Source organism: Aulonocara stuartgranti (genome assembly GCF_965226115.1).
Source record: "Aulonocara stuartgranti genome assembly, chromosome: 3".
Lineage (NCBI taxonomy): Eukaryota > Metazoa > Chordata > Actinopteri > Cichliformes > Cichlidae > Aulonocara > Aulonocara stuartgranti.
The window spans coordinates 45363383-45383578 of NC_138941.1; the positions used below are offsets into that span (position 1 = coordinate 45363383).

The following is a 20196-nucleotide window of genomic DNA, read 5'->3' on the forward strand; positions in this document are numbered from 1 at the left end:
GCCCATCTCTGTCTATGACACACAGTTTAAGGGGAGCCATGGATCAAACCACCAACCTTGCCATTAGCAGATGGGCTGCTCTACCCACTAAGCCACACAGGACTTTAAAATATTAAGTTAACTTTGTGTGAATATGCTTAAATTATATGTCTTGACTGCTGTCCTAAGAGTTGCAAGACGGGAATACTTGAACTCTCTGTATCTGTAACATTTTATGTCTGCTGATTCTTGTCTGCTGTGCACAGAGGAGTGTGGTAGACACACACACAAACACAGACACTTCAGCACTCCCTTCCCACAGCTCTGACTATAAATGCTGTTTGCTATAACTGTATACCACAGGATGGATTATGGGTTCTGCTTGTTTGTTGTGTCTTGTTCATTCTCCATCACTTACTGTATCAACAAAATGTTTACTTCTCTTTGTTTACAGATCCTTTTTGTAACCATCTCCATCTGTTTGCTACTCAGGCTTCTTATATTGTGGTCTTCGGGAGTCACCATATGCCATTTAATAATGTGTGTAATATATTTATGACATCAAAAGGACAGAAATGAATAAAATTGTCATTTAGGAACATTTTTTGTGTGTGCATTTTTTGTCATGATGTTACCACAAATAAGTTTGATAAGTAGATATTTTTTTTAAATCTGTAGATAGATTTAAAAATATAAATAACACATATAATATCAATTATTATCATTAATAATAATAATGATATAGAAATTACTTCCAGACTGTCATATCTTATTTGTCCACTAGATGCCATTAGTGAGTTTTATCTCCATCCTGATGAACACATTCTCCACCCATTGTTGTTTTCTGTTATGTAGAAGAACGTTCTGTATAATGAATGGAAAATTAAAGTAAATACTTCATGTCCACACACAAATCAGAGAAAATATCCACTCCACTTTGGAATACTCTCATGATGGTCACTTTCAATCAATCTGTTTATTTATAAACACATTTAACAACAACACAGGTCGACCAAGCTGCTGTACTTAGTAAAAAGGAAAACAAATACACACAAAAAGAACAAAACAAGACACAGTCACAATTAAAAGCTAGGGAGTAAAGATGTGTTTCTAGATGAGATTTACAAATGTCGAGTTTTGGAGAGGTCCTAATTTGAAGAAGCAGTCTATTCAAGTTTAGGCGCAGCAATCTCAAAGTCCTCGTCTCCTCTGGGTTTTAGTTTGCTGCTAGGAACAATCAGAAACAACTTATCAGCTGACCTAAGAGTTCTATTTGGAGTATTTTTAGTTACAAGATCAGAGAGGTATAGGGAAGCTAATCAATTTACAGACTTAAAAACAAGCAATAAAATCTTAAAATCAATTCTATAATGTAAATGGCCTGTATTTATATAGCGCTTTTCTAGTCCCTAAGGACCCCAAAGCGCTTTACATATCCAGTCATCCACCCATTCACGCACACATTCACACACTGGTGATGGCAAGCTACATCGTAGCCACAGCCACCCTGGGGCGCACTGACAGAGGCGAGGCTGCCGGACACTGGCGCCACCGGGCCCTCTGACCACCACCAGTAGGCAACGGGTGAAGTGTCTTGCCCAAGGACAATGTACTGGAAGCCAGTGTGAACGAGCCAAGACTGGGGAAATATGGTCTCATTCACGAGTGCCTGTCTAACCCTAACCTCATTCTGAACAAGCTGAAGAAGAGAGCAGAGCCTGGCTGATACCAAAATAAAGATTATTACACTAATCAAGCCAGGATGAAATTAATAGATAAATCACTTTCTTGAAGTCAGCAAATGACAACATGTTCTTAATTTTTGCAAGGGCCCTGAGCTGGAAGAAGCTGGCTTTTACAACAGGATTTATTTGTTTGTTTGTCAAATGAAAAATTTCCATCAAAGAACACTCACAGATTTTTTTTGCAATGGGAGTTCTGGACTTTTCCAGAGAGCCCTACTTCAGCCAAAGTGCACAGAGAAACAGAGGAATATGAGGGAACAGAAGGATCATAAGTTTCGGCCCCTGGTTAGCTCATTACTGGACCCACTTCAGTTTGCCTACCAACCTGGCATTGCAGAGGATGATGCTTCCTCCCGAAGTTCTCTGATGACTCTGCAATAGTCGGCCTCATTAGGGCTGGGTATCGTCACTGATTTCTAGAATCGATTCGATTCCGATTCACAAGGTCTCGAATTGATTCGATCCACGATTCGATTCAATTCAATTCGATTCGATTCGATTCAATTCGATTTGAATCTGGGAAATTTTGCCTCAGACAGTCAGAAATATTAGAATTCAAATCAGTACATTAACATATTCTTGTATCTATAAAAAGGAAGCTGACACTCGCAAGACTTTATCAAAGGTGTGAGCATCACAGCAGAAGATAAAACACAGAAAAAGATGAAGGTGGTTTTCCTGGCCTGGGTTTTATAAAAATATTCTGCAGTTCATCAAAAACAAAAGAAAACCATTAATCAACATATGAACATTACCTCTGAAGTTACAGCGGTTTTATTAGAGACACGGCTAAACGTTTTGCATTTTGCATAATTTTAAAAAGTTTAAATTTATTCAGTATTGAACAGCAGAAATTAGGTTTTCTTTTCGGAAGTAAGTAAAAGGGAAAAAAACAGCGGCCGACAGCCTGTAAACAACATAGACTTGTGCGTAACAAGCAAGCGAATAATGAAGAAAACAGATTTTCAGACGGGAAACTGTTCTTGAAGTACAGAGAGAGAGAGAGCTGTGCATGAAGTGTGATTTTATCATGGTGGAAGCAAAACGGCAAAAGTAAGAGGGAATTCATGACGATGTTTATGTGAAGCGTAGTTTGGATCTTCTTTTGCTGCTGGTTCAGTCAGTATTGTTTGGAGAGAGATCAAACTAACAGCTCTAGAATCAGCGCAAAAAGGGCGTAAACACAAAGCTTGGACCCGCCGAAACATCAGAATCAGCGAGCTGTCGGCTTTCAGCCCCGACCGTGTCCGTGCCGTCGGGTGAGAAAGGCGACATCTCACTGATTCTGATCCGTCGGCGGGTTCGCGCTTTGTGCAGAATCCGTGTACCTGCTCTCATTTACTGTTTTAGCTGTTTGGTGGTTGTCGAAACTGAGATTCTGGCATTTCGGGCAAAATAAATTTATATAAAAAAATCGATTCAGAATTTTAATGAATCGATATCACGTTATCCAAGCCAGAATCGATTTTAATCTATGAATCGATAATCAAAACCCAACCCTAGGCCTCATCACTGATATGGACGACAGGGAGTACAGAGAACTGACGCAAGATTTTGTGGACTGGTGCCAGTAGAATTACCTCCAGATCAACACTGGAAAAACAAAGGAGCTGGTGGTAGACTTCCGCAGGCACAAACATCCAAGGTATAGACATTGAGGCTGTGGACAGTTGGCCAGAGGGGCCGATGGCGCGATATGGCAGCCTTGCTTCTTTCAGTCTGCCCCAGAGCAGCTGTGGCTACAACCGTAGCTGCCTCCACCAGTGTGTGAGTGAATAGTGGCATTGTAAAGCGCTTTGGGTGCCTTGAAAAGCGCTATATAAATCCAATCCATTATTATTATTATGTGCAATAACACTAAGTGTATTTTTTTTTTCAAACAACGTAGCATTTTATTCTATTGCATATAGCATGCGTGACAGCCAAGGGCTGGCCTTGATTTCTTGTTGACTGTCTCTTTCAGATATGTGGTTGGTGGAGCTGACCCAATTATGGATACAGCACACCTGAGAAGGCCAGTCCCAGTTATAAAGCTACCTTGACTGAACCTCTGTCTCTTCATCTGGGGCTCATTATGCTCATTTGGTTATGTTCAGTTATGGCTGTTGTATCATTTCACCTGTGTTGGAATTTCTTTACTTTATTTCATTAAAATATCTGACAGACTGTGTCACATTCTTTGAGCCGGGTTGTGACATATGGTATTATTTTTTCTCTTGTTCTATTCCAGTGTTTTTCTTAATTTTTGCTACTGTAACTCTGCACTGTCCACTTTCTGCTGTGACACAACACATTTCTCACATGTGTGACTAATAAAGGCTTATCTTATCTTTAACAAGAAACTGTGAAAAGGTTTCACAGGTGGCTGGAGACACTGGTGAGTGTGGGGTAGGTGAAGGGTTGATAACAGAATTAATGGTGTCTAATAAGACACAGGACCTATAACAGTTACTTCTTAAATCCAGTTTCACAGACAGAGTTACACCCTTGCCTGTTTTTGAGAGCAGGGCTTAATGATGTAAATTAGCCGAACAAAACAACAAACAACACAGAACTGAGCTCCAAGGAACACAAATAACCTCATAAAACAATAAATCTAAAACTGAGTCTGACCTTCCTAGATTACCCAAAGAGTGAGAATAAGATAATATGTGATATATTTTATGTAGACCAGATTTGCTGAATTCTGTAGTGTTGCAAAAAGCAGATTAACCTTATAGTGATTAAAAGTTCCTAAACACCACTTAAAGCCTTGTCATAGCTTTTGTGCTCTGCAGGTTATTTCTGCCATTCAAATAAATGTTACTTTTACAGCCTACCTAACAATGTTCAAGGTCTTGAACTGTCCTCCAATCAAGCCTCTGTGTCAGGAAGTAGAAAAACAATTTCCCCATTGTCCAACTGGTACAAACAGATAAGAGATATAAAGATGCAGACAAGAGAGCAGTTTATTATTAAACAACATCAAAACAGCCAGTTTGATCATAATCATCAGAGAGTCTGGAGAGTGAGTGGTGCTGAAACAACTTGGAAAATGAATTTTAACATTTTACGGTCTATTTTCTTGTTTTGCGGCTTGACTTTGGCCCACAGTGGTGCTAATACCACTGAAACAAATCCATACCATCCTGACATGTGTAACCTCCTGAAAGACTTTGGGGCCATGACAGAAAAAGTGAAATCTATGGAAACAAGACTGAAGGAAACTGAAATCTGCCTAAAGGAAGCTGTAACCAGGCTGAAAGACAGCGAAAACCAAATTTTGGAGCTGCAAAGCAAAGGTAAAACAAAATGAAGTGAGATTTCATTGATTAAACTGTTAAGCATTTTTTTCATTGTGGCTGAATACTCACAATTAATTTGACTCAATGTTAACAATCTTCAAAAATATTAGTATAGGAAGGAAGATGGAAGGTGTTGATGCTCTTATTTGATGTTTTCAAACCTGACAATAGAGCATCAACTCCCTGAAATTCAGTGCTGTAAAAAAATAAAAAAGAGTCTTGAGCCACGCCTTGTTTCTATTTTTACAAAAATTGGAAAAAGCTGGAATGATTTATTGAAATGTATAAACATTGTGTATCGGGATAGCTGAGTAAAAAACAAAGAGTTTATGACTCTCTAACAACGTGGAAATTTGGTAGGACCACCCTAAATTGTCATATTAGAATGCGAAATTAATTACACTGTTTGTCTAATTAAAGATGAAAAGCTTAAAACAATGACATTTTGAAGACCGGATAATGTCCATGTTATCAAAGAGCTCATTAATAATACCATAGTAATTATCCAAATTAAAAGCTAAATGTCACATTTATCTGCTGATACAAAGAAATCTGATACACCTGATCGTCTGTGTGTCCTTACAGATAAGTCACAATATCAGTCAGTGTGGAACCTACATTTACAACAATTTTATGTTTATGATTTGATTTTCACAGAAAGAACCAAGATAATATTCAGTGCAACAGCAGGAAGAGGCAATGCACACATCGGACCCTTCAACACAGACATAATTATAGACTATAAGAAAGTAATTACAAACTTTGGCAATGCCTACAGTCCAGTCACAGGTAAGATTTACAGCCTCCTGTATGCTCATTTGTTTTATTTCACAAAGTAAAAGAGATATAGGTGTAAGACAAAAACAGTTTTGGAAAATTATATTTATTGTTATTGTAAAATTAAATGTACTAAACTTAATTATTAAAAATTTCAACAGCAATTTACAAATATGACATTTATATGTAGTTAAAGGATGAGACGTAATGATCAAATCTCCATTACTTTTTCCTTTTCTTTTTGATGTGACCAACACTCTTTTATTCTTCAGGTGTCTTTACAGCACCTGTTGCAGGTGTTTATTACTTTACCATCTTCTATCACGGTGGAAGAAGCTACCCACATTATCTGCGTATGTTCAAGAATAATGAGATGACGGTCTTTACAGCTGATCATAAGACAGAAAGCGACGGAGCTGATAATGGAGGAAACGCTGTGTTCCTGCAGCTGCAGCAAGGAGACCAAGTGTATGTGAGCATGGCTGCAAACACATATGTTGGGGGAGATGACCACACAACTTTTAGTGGCTTTTTGGTCACGGAAACGTAAGAAAAAGTAAATGTATGTCTGCTTAGGATGAGAGGCCAGAGCTTCTTTTAAATATGATGCTTCACACAAATCAAACCAATTTCTGTAACATTCAAATGTGCTTAAGAATTTTGTGCTTTAATTTTATTATCACTCTTGAATTTGATATAATTTTAAAATGTATGTTCATGTTAATTTAATTGATTTGAGTTTCATTGCATTGCCTATTATTAACTGCATTTTGATAGCGTTTAAAAAAATCTTTAGTAAGATAGTTTGAATGAGCTCTGTATTCAAGTTTATTGCCTTATAAACAACGTTGTTTTGCTTTTTTTCTGCTTGATCGTGAATATCAAAATGTGAGCTCAATGAATAAAATTGAAGTAAATAATTTACGTACCATAATGTATGACTTTTGAAGCATACAGGGATCACCTCCATTCCTACTTCACAATTATGTGTTGACAATGTATACTAAATAATTGTTGGGGTGCAAATAAATAGGAGTAACTTATAAGCATTTTTAGGAGTGAGGAGGATAAACTGGGGCATTTAAACTGCATTCGTCAACAAACTGATACCTGAAAAAATGCCACGTTTCTCAAAAGGAGCCATGTATTTACACCTATGTGGAGGTCCCTCTGTTTCGAGCCTGTCAACATTATATAACTTTGAATTATAAGCACAGAATGAATTAGTGAACATAGAACAGAAATACAAGAAAAACAGAGGATCTTTATATTCATGTTATGACCTGTCTAGGGGCCAGGGCATAAAATGAAAAGGAGATGAAAAGTTCCAGCCTTGTCATAGTTTTTGTGCTTTGCAGGGTATTTATGCCATTCAAATAAACTTTACTTTTACAGCCTACCTAACAATGTTCAAGATCTTGAGCTGTCCACCAATGAAGCCTCTTTTTGAGGAAATAGCAAAACAGAGTCTCACTTCACCTCTTTTCTGCTAATTGTGCCTTCATGTGCCAGAGCTGTTTCAATGATATGATGGCACAGTTGTTTTTTAATAGTGTCTGAGATTATACATTGACAGCAACACTGGAATTCTTTTGCTAGCAAATGTATTACTGTTTCCTCATTGCTCTTATGCTGAGTTCAACTGGTACAGATAGATACAGATAGATAAGCGATACAGAGATGCAGACAAGAGAACAGTTTATTATTAAACAGCATCAAACAGCCAGTTTGATCATATTAATGGGAGGTCTGGAGAGTGAGTGGTGCTGAAACAGCTTAGAAAATGAATTTTAACAATTTATGGGCCACAGTGGTGATAAGTTACTGAAACAAATTAATATTATCCTGACATGTGTAACCTCCTGAAAGATTTTAGGGCCATGACAGAAAAAGTGAAATCTATGGAAACAGATTGAAGGAAACTTTTTTTCGTTGTGGCTAAATATCTCATAAGGCAAAACAACAAACAAAGCAAAAAATGAAGACATACCACAAAATACAAGGAACAGAAATGCACAGCCCAGAAACAAATCAAATTTCTGACCCATAACACTTTCGCAAGCAGATGCTTTCTGGATAGACAGCATCTGGAATTGTGCATGACGTATTATGGATTAAGATATGATAGTACTTTCCTGCCTTCATTGTTCCACTATTTTTGACAGAATTGTCAACATGATGTAGACTAACTCATTGTTGGGGTAGAAATGAATATAGAAGTAAACAGGTTTATTGGTCACTCCAACCCCCCCCCCCCCCCCCCAAAAGAAAAAAACAAAACAAAACAAAAAAACAATAGACTTAACTTCTACCTTAAGTGTCCAGACTTGCTAGTACAAAGTTAAACCCGCTTTTGCCTTCAGAAATGCCTTCATTTTTCATGGCATAGATTCAACAATGTCCAACAATTCAAAGAACGATTCAGTCATGTGTCCAAGTATAAAAGATGCCTGGGATCACTTATACAGGTGTTAGACAAGAAGATGGCGCAACAAGAACACAGCAAGAGGAAAGCTCAGATTAGATGAATGTAAATAAATGAAACCGTAATTTAGGGATCTTTTGGAAACTTGTCAGGATGTTGGTACAAATAAAACAATAAAACATCTTTGACGCTGTAGTTTTTCCAGACCTTTTTTCCTCATTTGTCCACTAAATGTTACCAGTGTGTTTGACTTTTTTCCTGCTGCACACTTTTTCCATTTACTGTCACTTTGTGTTATATGGAAGAGAGTTCTGGATAATGAATGGGATGTTCATGTTACTTTCATTATATGAAGTCAGATTAAGTATCCACTCTAATTACCCACCCTGACCCCACTCACACTTTTACTGTACTGACAGCAACACTGTCGCTGCATGGACCCCACGAGTTTGTGCAGACCTGATACTGTGAGTCATGTATGTGAGAGTGGTGAAGTAATATTTGATTGTTATTATAAGTAGGCCTTTAGATGGTCCAAAGATTGGCACCAATATTCATTTTGATCAAATACTATTTTTTTTGCAGAAGCACACTAAATGTAATGTTGTGCTATATCATGTTTTTCACTTTTTGCTTACACTAAACGTTTGTTATTGTTGTGTTCTAAAAGAAAAGAAAAGAAAAATTGTCTAAATAACAATACAAGATCACTTTGAACCAGAAAAATATTTATTTTAGAAGGATGAACATGAACATTTATGTTGCTGGGAATCGGGGAAAGTTGTGATTTCCGCTGCCGGTGTCCGGCGGCCGTTGCCAGTAGCTCCACCGGCTGCTGCCAGCGGCTCCAGCGGTGGGATAGTGTTTGGGTCCCAGTGTCAGTGTTCCCAACACAAGACATACAATACCATGTGAAAACAAATATATAATTCTTTGTTGTAGCCTTCACACTGAATGTAACAACACTAATTTTTCACTCTTTCTGTTTCTCACGAAACAAAGACACCACACCTCGTGAATAATCCCAACCCAGTGGAAACAGGTTCTGTCTAATTTGGCATGACAGGTCACATAGCACGTGAATAATAAGATTCAAGATTCATTTTTTTTGTTTTTTTTGTCACATGCATAGTTGTACAAGTACAACACACAGTGAAATGTATCAAAAAAGTTCCGAACGCCGGCACGTTTCCCCCGGCGCTTCTTTGTTTTGCGCCTCTGGGCCTTAAGATTGTAAGGCCCGGACTGTCACCCTCACTTAGAGAATTGCATTAACCCTAGTTAAAATAATTGTGCAATATGTCAGGTTGGGTCTCAGGCCCTCCAAAGTACGGAGGCCTATCTCCCCTCACTACACTCCCTACTGGTGTATGTACCGCTCATGTATGTACCGGCTCACTCCTGGTGGCCGATTGGCGAGGCCGGGCGCCTATGGCCCAGCTGGGCCCCTTCCGGGGGTTGGGGTGCCCTCAGGCCTCTGGTCTCAGGGCCTGAAGCTCGGTCCTCTCTGGCACAGCCCACGGGCACGCCACTGCAACCCCCTCTGGTCTCTGCTCTGTAGCTGCTGGGTGACCTCTCGTTTGGGGCTCTACTCAGCTCTTCCCAGGAGGGTGGCACGGTTCCCCCCCTTTTGGTGGTCCTCCTCGGGTCCTCGTACTCTGGGGCCTCAGGATGTCTGGGGCCTGGATCTCCTCCATACCTGCTTCATGCCCTGGGGGACAGGGCTATGGCTCCCCACACTCCCTAGCAGATCGTTACATGGAGAAACCTTTGGAATACAAGCATGCTGATCCACACAGGTATGCACACAGGTGTACACACGGGTGTTCACAGACGTGGACTACACCTTTCTTGGCTGCTGCCTCAAAGCACATTGTGCGCTGTCTATCTTGCGTGCTGCACAATATCGTTTAATATTTAGTATCTACTGTTATCTACTGCTAGCTAGTTTATTGTGATGGTGCTGTTTTTTATTATGTTGCTCTTTTTTTGTTTGCTTTCTCTTCTGTTTTTTTTTCTCCATACATGTGATCCAGGTGTTTTGTTTGTTTTTCTTTCTTTCTTCCCCCCTTTCTCACCGTCTCTTCTCCCCTTTGGTTTTCTTTCTCTCCCTCTCTTTCTTTCATTCTTTCTCCCTGTCCTATCCCCCAGTCATGTCTGTCCCGTTTGTAGCAACCGAAAATAAAATAAATACATAATTATAATAAAGGTCAATCAAATGGACCAATATGGCAAGGCCATGATGATCCACTTGGTAAAATAAATCCGCTTGGCATCTTTCTTGGCCTTAAGACAACAATTCTGATGGCTAAAGATCTAAACGGGACAAAAACAACAACAAATAATAATAATAATAATAATTGTGCAATGAAAAATAGCGTTTATAATGGTTTTCAATGGGGCAGAAATCGACCATGAGGTTCGATAGAGGATGTATGTCTGTATCTCAGCCGTTTAAGCTCATTTAAGGAACTTTGGCTATATTCCATTCAACACAGTGAAAATAGTGTGAAATTAAAAAACGCAAAGGCCACAAAATGGTCCCAGGTTCACCCAATACAATAAACCCTACTCAGCTAACCTCCCCAGAACAAGCAAGAGGGAATGGACAGTGCTCGGCTTTACACACACAGTTTAACACAAAGTGGGCCGAAATGGCGGACTGTGCTCTCAGTCTAAAGCAGCCACGCCGAATCACAGATCATCAGTCTTTTATAGACGCAGGTGAGCTCAATCAGCCACTCATTGCTTCCTGGTTTTCCACAGGGCTCAAGCTGGCCAATCACCTACGAGGGCTGACACACTTGGATTTGCCTGGAGGAAAACATGTTGCCTCATACGTTCCAAAACCCTAGGCAGTAACAATGATGTCAAAGATAAATAATACAAAACGGGAAAACACTAAGGACCATAACAAATTAAAATGCACTGAAATATTAAAAATGTTAAAATCCATTAAAATGTAAAATGAGAATAATTAAAGTGTTTAGAAAATTCTTGAAATTGCTTTTAAAAGGAGCACAATGTGTTTAATAAGTTTAAGAGATATAGTAATTATATATGATTCACCTTTACAAGTTTCCTGGTTTATTGTGGAGAGCTGATGATTGTAAGAGGAAACGAATGTGGTTGTGAAGTTTGTGCACGTCTGCTGAACTGTCTGCTCAACAGTCTTTGTTGATCCGCACATTTTACAAACTGTCTGTGAGAAACTTGACATGTCTGCGAAATCCACCGAGCAGCTGCTCACTTTTGTCTTAGTGTCAAGAGTCTGCGCTACCTTGTAGATGTCCGCTGATCTCTCTGCATTCCTTCACACATAACTGTTGTAATCTAGCCCATTTCATACTGTGCCATGCTGTTCCAGATCATTCTCCAATGACTTCATTTGTTTGTCTCAGCCACATATGATAACTGGGGACGCATAAAAAGATGTAAACAAAGCTACAGAAAAATGAACTCTTAGCATGTAGAAAACATGTCCTCCACCCTCTGGAAACATGTGAATACAGAGCCTACAGAGGCAGTATACAAACAACATCCAAAATGAGTCAAAGTTTGACGTCCACAATGACCCCATGGAGGTCTACAGATGACAACACTGATGTTATAATGCACAAGAGATTAAGTAGAGTCAAAAAAAGTTCTCCCCCATCTGTGGACCACAGTTGAACCCCCAAAAATGAGATATGCTGTAAAGGACATCACTCTGCACGTCACTTTGCACTTTGACATTACTATCTCTTTAAAACTTTGGGTCTGTCAATCACAATTTCCTTAATCTATATAATCTATAAATCACATATAAGACTGGATGTTGATCTTTTCACTTCATTTCTGGCCAGAGTCGAGCCGAGAGATCTCAGCCTCTATGACACTGCCTGATGGTCTCATGTTAAAGTCTGTATGCCTTACACAAACATAGACATCATTTCACTGAGCATGATGTTTGGATCCCACTCACAGCACAGAATTTGTTTATGAGCGAAAGCAGAAGTAGAGTTAGCTACTGTGGAGATACAGAAATTCTTTTATTGCTGCCATATAATCTGCATCATTATACCTGCATTAATAACATTCTTTACAGCATTATTTCATCTAATAATATTTCTCACAGTATTGATACTGCATTACAGTTGTTTATTGAAGATGTCCATTTGAGGATCCTTCCATTATGTTAACTTTTATTACAAGTATGGTTAGAAGTATTTTATACACATTGCATATCTGTGCCTATTTTGAGTTGATGTTCGGTTCATTAAGGGTCTTAAGCTTCACTGGCGTAACTGTCCAGGTGATACATGCTGAGGGAAACTAGAACATAGAAGGATAACTGCAATGCATGCTTACAGTACATATAATACATATAAACTAGGAATAGGCCTGAGCAGAGGCCCAAATGTTTCCAGCTTCTTGTTGCAAACCTGTTGCATTTTATTCTACTTGGTAACAGATGACTGGAGGTTATAACCAGCCCTTGGGCTTAAGATTATTACCTTTATTATTTATTATTACCTTGAAGGTGTTATCAAAATGAGAAGTTCTATGTCTGGTTATAGCTATTAAAGATGTACAAGATGTACGATTAACTGTGACTAATGTCTGGAACCTATTTTAATCTGTCATTGACGCCATGGGCGTGTACCCCACTGCTTTATAAGTGTCCACAACATGTATTTTGGTCAGAAGACATATGTTGATGTTTTCTCCGGGCTGTTAATAAACTCAACGTTTGATTGCACTGTTCTGGGGCCTCCGTGGTTTGTGACACTGCTCTACATTGATCGATTTCGCGACACTACTCAATATGGTGTGACTCGATACACAAATTTATTCAAATGACTCAAATGTAGGAAGCAGAAATTTTATCCTGGTAGGCCAACAGTCCTGCATCATTTCACCAAGCACATGATGAATCTGTCTCTGTCTCTCTTTCTCATAATGTAAATGACATCTTTCATAACTGGAATATAAAAATCCCTCACATCAGTGGATCATTCATTCAGAGGGAAAGTCAGACTTTTATTTTAATATTCAAATCCTGACCAGGACAAAAAGAGCTCTCTATACTGTGTTTCAATATTTACCTGAGAGCTGTCTTCATGAACACATCGGATAGAGAAGAAATTATCACATGTAAGTTTAAAAACTGTAATATATTTAATGTATGTAGTACAGAGGTGATGTGTAGAGAATATTGAAAATATTTTGTGATGTGTTACAAAAAAGAAACATTTATCTTGCACAACTTTTACTGAAAAGACTTGTGAGCTTAAAATAACAAGAACTTCCAAGATGAGTAACATTAATGGTTTCATTACCTTCTCCATGAGCTGCTGAATTATTAAAAATGAATTAATTTCTGTTCTGGTTCAAAATGTTCACACTATTTTTCTTTATCTGGCTTTCTGTTTAATCCATCTTTTCTTTCCTGACATAAAGTGTGCATCGAAGAAGTTCTGTTCAAATCTTTGTTTCCTTGAGCAATAAAGCATCACTTTCATCTGTCAGATCAAAGATGCAGTGGAGTCTGTATCTGCTTATTCTGATGGGTAAGTGGATTGTTTATTGTTTGTTTAAAATTAAAATTAATGCAGATTATGACCTCACACGTTTTGTTGTTGTTTTTTACTTTTTTAAGTGAATTCAATAATCTCATATAATCTCTATATCATATTTCTGTATATTAGGTCAGTGTTGCCTCTTTACATGCCGCCTGTATGAGTACCACTTTATTAAAGAAAACAAGAGCTGGTCTGAAGCACAGAGATACTGCAGAGAGAAATATACAGACCTGGCCAAAGTGTTTGACATGACAGACATGAGCAGACTCCGTAACTCCGCACAGAATCAAGGAGAAGCCTGGATTGGACTGAACAACAACACAGGTGGAAACAGGACGTGGCATTGGTCTCTGCCAGGAGTGGAATACATTCATAATGACAGCAGCTGGAATCTGAAAGGAAGAACTGGTAAAGAACTGCCTGGAAACTGTGGGAGGAAAAGATACGATAATGGAGATAAAAAGCTGGCAGATGTTTCATGTGACCGTACTATGTGGTTCATCTGCTACGATGGTGAGGAGATATGAATAATATTAAATATTATTATAATATCATGATATAAAAATATAATTGAATATCATAATACTAACTTAAGAAGATAGAGACAGACAGAATTTCACAAGAAAATTTATTGAGGGATGTCTTTGTGTGTTTTTCTGTTGATTTCACAGAAATGAAGAAAGACAAGAAAACATTGAATTTGATAACGTTATTTATGAGCTGGACACAGGCTCAGAGCTACTGCAGATCAATTTACACTGACTTGGCCAGTGGACTCGATCAGGTAGATGGAGAAGAAATGAAGGCTCTGTTCAATGGCCGTACCATGAGTGTGTGGATGGGTCTGTTCAGAGACAGCTGGAGGTGGTCAGATGGGAGTAATTCCTCTTTCAGATACTGGGATATGCAGTTATTCAATGATGAACAAAGCAACAAGACATGTGCTATGACTCTGTTAAACAGATCAGGAAAATGGAGCTCTGATGAATGTGACAAAGAAAAACCCTTCTTCTGTTATGATGGTGAGTTTTTATCAACATGTGTCTGACTGGTTTCTCTAAAAGGAGGATCACTGGAATCACTGACAAGATCCAGCTGAACATGTTGTGTATTTTTCCTCCACCTACATCTGCATGTTTGCTGAATTAATCTCATAAACATGAACACACTTAGTTGACAGTCAGATGACTTTAAATATCTGTGGGATAACTTTCAGCTACTTTTATGTTCAACCAACGTTTTAAAGTCTCTGTTGTCTGTAAATATGGAGAGAAGTTGTTTTGGATTCCTAATAGTTTAAAAACATAAATATTTCAAGATGTTGTCGACCTGTCTGCACAAAGTTCATTATTGTTATTATACTGGTTTCTACTGAGGGCAGAGTAACACACACGCTTTTTCTAGGTTTTTTTTTTTTTAATTGGAACAAAATAAACAGCACAGAGAGTTTCTCATGTTTACAGCTCACTAGATTCAACTGAATGTGTTGTTTTTTCTTTATGGCAGATAAACTGATCCTGATCAAAGAAAACAAGACCTGGGAGGAGGCCTTGGATTACTGCAGAGAGTCTCACAGGGGACTGGTCTCCATCACTAACCCTCAAGATCAGGGATGGGTCCAAGACAAAGCCAAGAATGCCTCGAGTCCTTTTGTCTGGCTCGGCCTGCGCTACTCCTGCACTCTGGATCTGTGGTTCTGGGTCAATGACAAGCTGGTCTGCTATGAGAAGTGGAGCAGAGAGGGAAAGACTGAGGATTGTGGCAGGGCTGTGGGCATGCAGAGTGGAGGACAGTACGAGTGGGTCAGTCAGAGAGACAATGAGACATATAATTTTGTTTGTTTTAAATAAGATTTCTGATTTGTGTCACTGGCTCTTTTTTTTTTTTTTACTGGCAAAAGTTCAACTAATAGCAAAACAACAAACAAAAAAAACAAACATTGTTTTAACCAGCACAAAATTGGCAATATCTGATATTCACTAAAGTAAATATAGTTTCCTTTTGACTGCCTGATTCAGTCATGATGCCTGATTTTTTTGGTGATGACAAAATTTCAGCTAGAAGCAAAAATCAAATCTTTAGCTGTAAATGGCTCAACACTGATAAAGTCTGATCTGCACTCAAGTAATATGGTTTATTATTTTCCTCTTGACTGTCGGATTCAGCGATATTATACTTACTTGCTTCATTTTGCTACATTACTCTATTATTACACTTTTCTTATTGGACGTCAGAAACAAAGTTAGTTTCAGTTTTCATATTTGCTGTTTATTTTATTTTTATTATCTTTGTAATCTTTTTGTCTTTGTGCACTTATAAACTGGTCTCAGTGATAATATTTCTAATCTTTAATGGTTAGTAAATATTAAAACTAATGCGACAAACCAGAGCATTTATATTGTAAACTTTCACCAAGGTAACTATTTTTTTCATATGACTATTTAAAGTGATGTGCTGTAAACTAGTGATCTGTGTCAGGGTTTCTGGGTCGTTGACCCAGTATTTTCAGTTCACGTTCACTGTTTATCTACTGCCTGTTCCACTTCCTGTTTTATTGTGTTAGCCTTGGTCTGTGTGCATTATGTTCAGTCCTCTTCCCATTTATCATTAGTTCATTAGGTTCAGTTGTTCACTCACCTGTCTCCAATTGTTGTCATTGTTAGTCGTGTATTTAAGCCCTCTCTTCCCTTCAGCCCTTGTCGTGTCATTGATGTTTGTGTGATGTTATGTAGTCGTTCCCGTTAGTGCTCAGTTATTCAGCCAGCCACTCAGTCTTTCAGTCAGCTAGTCAGTTCTGCCGTTCCTGCGTTGTTTATTCACCCACTCCAATAAATCCTCATCATTTCTGCACCGTGAGTCTTGCGTTTGGGTCATCTCTTCCACGCCTCCACACACAACCTCTGACAATCTGTGTGTGTCAAGATAAATAAATATTCAGTTGCAAGTGTAACAATCAACACTCCTTACAGTAGTTCTTGGTACATTTATTTCTACAGAAAACCCTTAAAATCCTTACACGTGTGACTTACTGACAAAAAGCACTTTCTTACTACAAGCCTCATTCATTCATTGACAAAAGTGTTTTGTTTTTTTTTCTTGCCTAAGCTCTTTTAACCTGACATTCACCCTCCAGTGGGAGCACTGGGGGCAACTCAGTGCTCAGCACCTGCCCAAAGATACTTTGACACACAGATTTGACCGATCTACTAACCTTCTATGTGGCACTGAATCCGATACATATCTGATGTTTTAGAAAGCGACTGCTGTGTGAACGGTCAAATCGCATTAAATCCGTCTTTTACGTCACTGACACAAGACAGACGCCAATTATCAGCGCCGGAGAAGCGCCCGAGAAGACATCGTGAACGCTTCCTGGCCATCCGGTGAAACTGCTGGGAAGACAACGTTGGAGAAACGTGAACATTTTATTTGTACTGCATAATCTGCAGATTGTGACAGAAATCTGCAACTGTCCTTTGAAGCACCGCTCCTCTAAAACAGCAATAAGGATCGTTATTAGGTTATCTACATTATTATGTAAATAACAAAATAACTTACAGCAAAAATTGGGAAACGTGAAGTCCGAAGTCTTTATATTAAGGCCATCAGTCAAACAATACTGTTTGCTCTGGGTCTAAACAGAGCGCGTTGTGTGTGACATCTTCTGTTGAGCATGCAGGCCGCTTTGAGCGTTCACACTAGAGCGCGTTTGCTGTCACATTTTATCTGTAGTGTGAACAAGCAGACAAAAAAAATCAGATTTGATCAAAAAATCGGAATTGAGCATTAAGACCTGCAGTGTGAACGTAGCCTAAAAGAGTAAAATGTATTTGATGTTGTAGTTTTTCAGACTGTTATTCCTTATTTGTCCTCTAGATGTTGCCAGTGTGTTTGACTTTCTTCCTGCTGCACACTTTCTCCAACGTGTGTCACTTTGTGCTATATGGAAGAAAGTTCTGGATAATGAATGGGATGTTCATGTTACTTTCATTATATAAAGTCAGATAAAGTACCCACTCCAAACACCCACCCTGACCCCACTCCCACTTTTACTGTACTGACAGCAACACTGTCGCTGCATGGACCCCACGAGTTTGTGCAGACCTGATACTGTGAGTCATGTATGTGAGAATGGTGCTGACTTTCTCTGCACCCCTGTGAATAATCAGTGTTGCTGAGTTCAGTTAACTGTAAGGGAAGTCAGTAATGAGTCCACCACAGTCAGCACTGTTTGCTTTTAAACATGTAAAGCTGTGTAAGGTGTGATCGGGTTCATTATTCTGCTGCATTATGAAGTTTTTCCCACAAACCACAAGGCAGAACTCTTAGTGAGGGTCAACATGTTTCTTTTTAATTCATATGAAAAGCTATCTTTAAATTAAGCACATTTTTAAAGTCGATCTGAAGAAATGACTTGATTGGCTGAGGGCTGTCACTTTTAATGAGTTACAATGCACACAACTGGTCTGTGTTTCCTGTGTGCACACACTGACTACTGTAAAGTTAAAAGGAAAACACTGTGCAGGTTAAAATAATTCCACTGTAAATATGAGAAAATCTGCAGAGAGTAAAAAGTTTGTTTTTAAATTCTAAGAGTTTCAGATTATTTCCAGGTTTATATAAAAATAACATAGATTATGTTTCAGTGTAATAAAGATACAATGTTGTAGCATATGGGACGAATCTGCTCGAGGTTTTGGATTTAAAACACATCTCTAATAGTGTAACAGAATTCATTTAAAAAACAAAACAAAAAAAAGGTAAGCAAAGGTCACTTTAATGTTCCTTCATAAAATATATAAATAATAAAGCAGAAGTTACTTGGCAGTGAAGGATCACAATCTACAAAGCTACCCTCTGTTCACAGATACAAAAAGCTTGTTTTGTATTTACAAATAACTGCATGAACTACAGTTCTTTACTTCTGCTAATGTGCTAGCAGCCTTAACCACAATCACTTTATTTTTATTTGTTTTTCTTTTGACATTTCTCAAACCCTTTGACTAGATAGTTATTAAAATGAGTTTCCAACTTTGCATATCATACCTTGCTTTGTTTCTAAATCCTAAAACCTTCAGTATTTTCCAGGTTTATATAAAAATGTGTGTCAGTGTCATGATGAGGCGATGCTTTGCAAAATATGAGAAGAATCTGCCCCAGGTGCTTGATTTGAAAGAGAACTTCAAGGCAAATAAAATGATCAAAACATCAAAAAGTAAGCAAAGATCACTTTACTGTGTGATTTCAATAACATGACCAGGGGTCTCAAACTTTAATGAGGTGTGAGCCACTGCTGGCACTGTCATCTCATTGGAGGGCCACTTTAGTGTTTTTCTTTTTCTTTTTTTTTTCTTTTTTTGTGTACAAAACAAACAAACAAGAAAACACCCACAAACATTTCCGTAAACAGTGTTTTGTTTGTTTTTTAAAATTGAAATATTGTATAACAAGACAAAACTGCAAACATGAATGCAAATTGTTTTTTCCTAACTCTTAACTAACTGAAGCCTTTCATTGAACTATCAAATAAACAAATTGGTCCTCTCTTTCTGGCAGACACGTGGCAGCACTTCTGCTATTGTTTTGAGAGCGTTTATTGGATTAATCCCTGCTTCCCCCTGGACCCTGGAGCCCCGGACCCTTTCCCCCGCCACACTGTATATATATTCTCACCTGTTGTCTCACTGTAAATAAATGCACTTTCTCTTTATCAAGGATACCTGGTCTGCACGTGAGTCCGTTTCAAACATTGTGACATATTGCCTATATATGAAATCATTTTTGGGGTTTTAACCTTTTAAAACCGGTCGGAGCGGGCACGCTCTGTTTTGCGTAACTATTTTTAAATCCCGGTAGCGCTGCAACCACGTAAGGTAGCGCAATAATTTTTTTTGCATATGAAACCGGAGGAGTTGTACTTACATCTTATGCCATCAGCTTGTCCTAGGTCACAGTTTCCTTCCACATATAGCTTTGCAAAAACTGCATAAAAAGCACTTGCAGGAACAAAAACACAATATTCCAGAAACACGCTTTGCCGATCTGATCAGCTAAACCGGAAGTGACGTCATTTTCGTGGAAATGTAGTTTTTTACCATCAGGGCCTCATGAGCCTATACTGGTGTTTTTAAAAGTTATCTTTGACTTTATGACTTTCTGTGTTGTTTCTGGGATGCTTAGGACTCATATTGCACTGTTGGAAATAGTTTATTGTGATGCATATTCTGTTTGGGTTTTTTTTGCAAATTTGCAGTATAATATTTATTTTCGTTTTTCCTGCAGTGTATAAAAATTGGTGTATTTCAAAAATAAAACTATGAAGACACTCAAAATAAATTTCCTGTGGTGGGAAACTATTTTGTGCAACTTTTTTGTATTTAGAGTTTTGAGGGATAAGCCTCTTAAATTTCTCTAACTAGAAA

At 38.3% G+C, this 20196-nt stretch overlaps 1 protein-coding gene and 1 long non-coding RNA gene across 3 annotated transcripts in view; one reads left to right on the forward strand and one right to left on the reverse strand.

Moving 5' to 3' along the window:
• LOC309703992 overlaps nucleotides 1-19814 on the reverse strand; it is a 444269-nt gene extending 424455 nt beyond the window's left edge. The window contains exon 1 of the long non-coding RNA XR_014276103.1: nucleotides 19697-19814. This is a non-coding gene — a long non-coding RNA (uncharacterized lncRNA). The remainder of the gene's footprint in view (nucleotides 1-19696) is intronic.
• Nucleotides 13268-16012, forward strand: LOC309703976 (secretory phospholipase A2 receptor-like). Of its 2 annotated transcripts, none has more exons than XM_082528922.1 (5): nucleotides 13268-13346; nucleotides 13722-13762; nucleotides 13901-14287; nucleotides 14446-14796; nucleotides 15281-16012. In XM_082528922.1, exons 2-5 carry the CDS (start codon nucleotides 13729-13731, stop codon nucleotides 15622-15624), a joined length of 1116 nt encoding a protein of 371 aa, XP_082385048.1. In that variant the 5' UTR covers nucleotides 13268-13346; nucleotides 13722-13728; the 3' UTR covers nucleotides 15625-16012. The 2 variants fall into 2 exon arrangements, with proteins under 2 accessions (XP_082385048.1, XP_082385047.1); XM_082528921.1 differs by having other exon boundaries at nucleotides 13304-13346; nucleotides 13653-13762.
• Nucleotides 19815-20196: the final 382 nt, after the last annotated feature.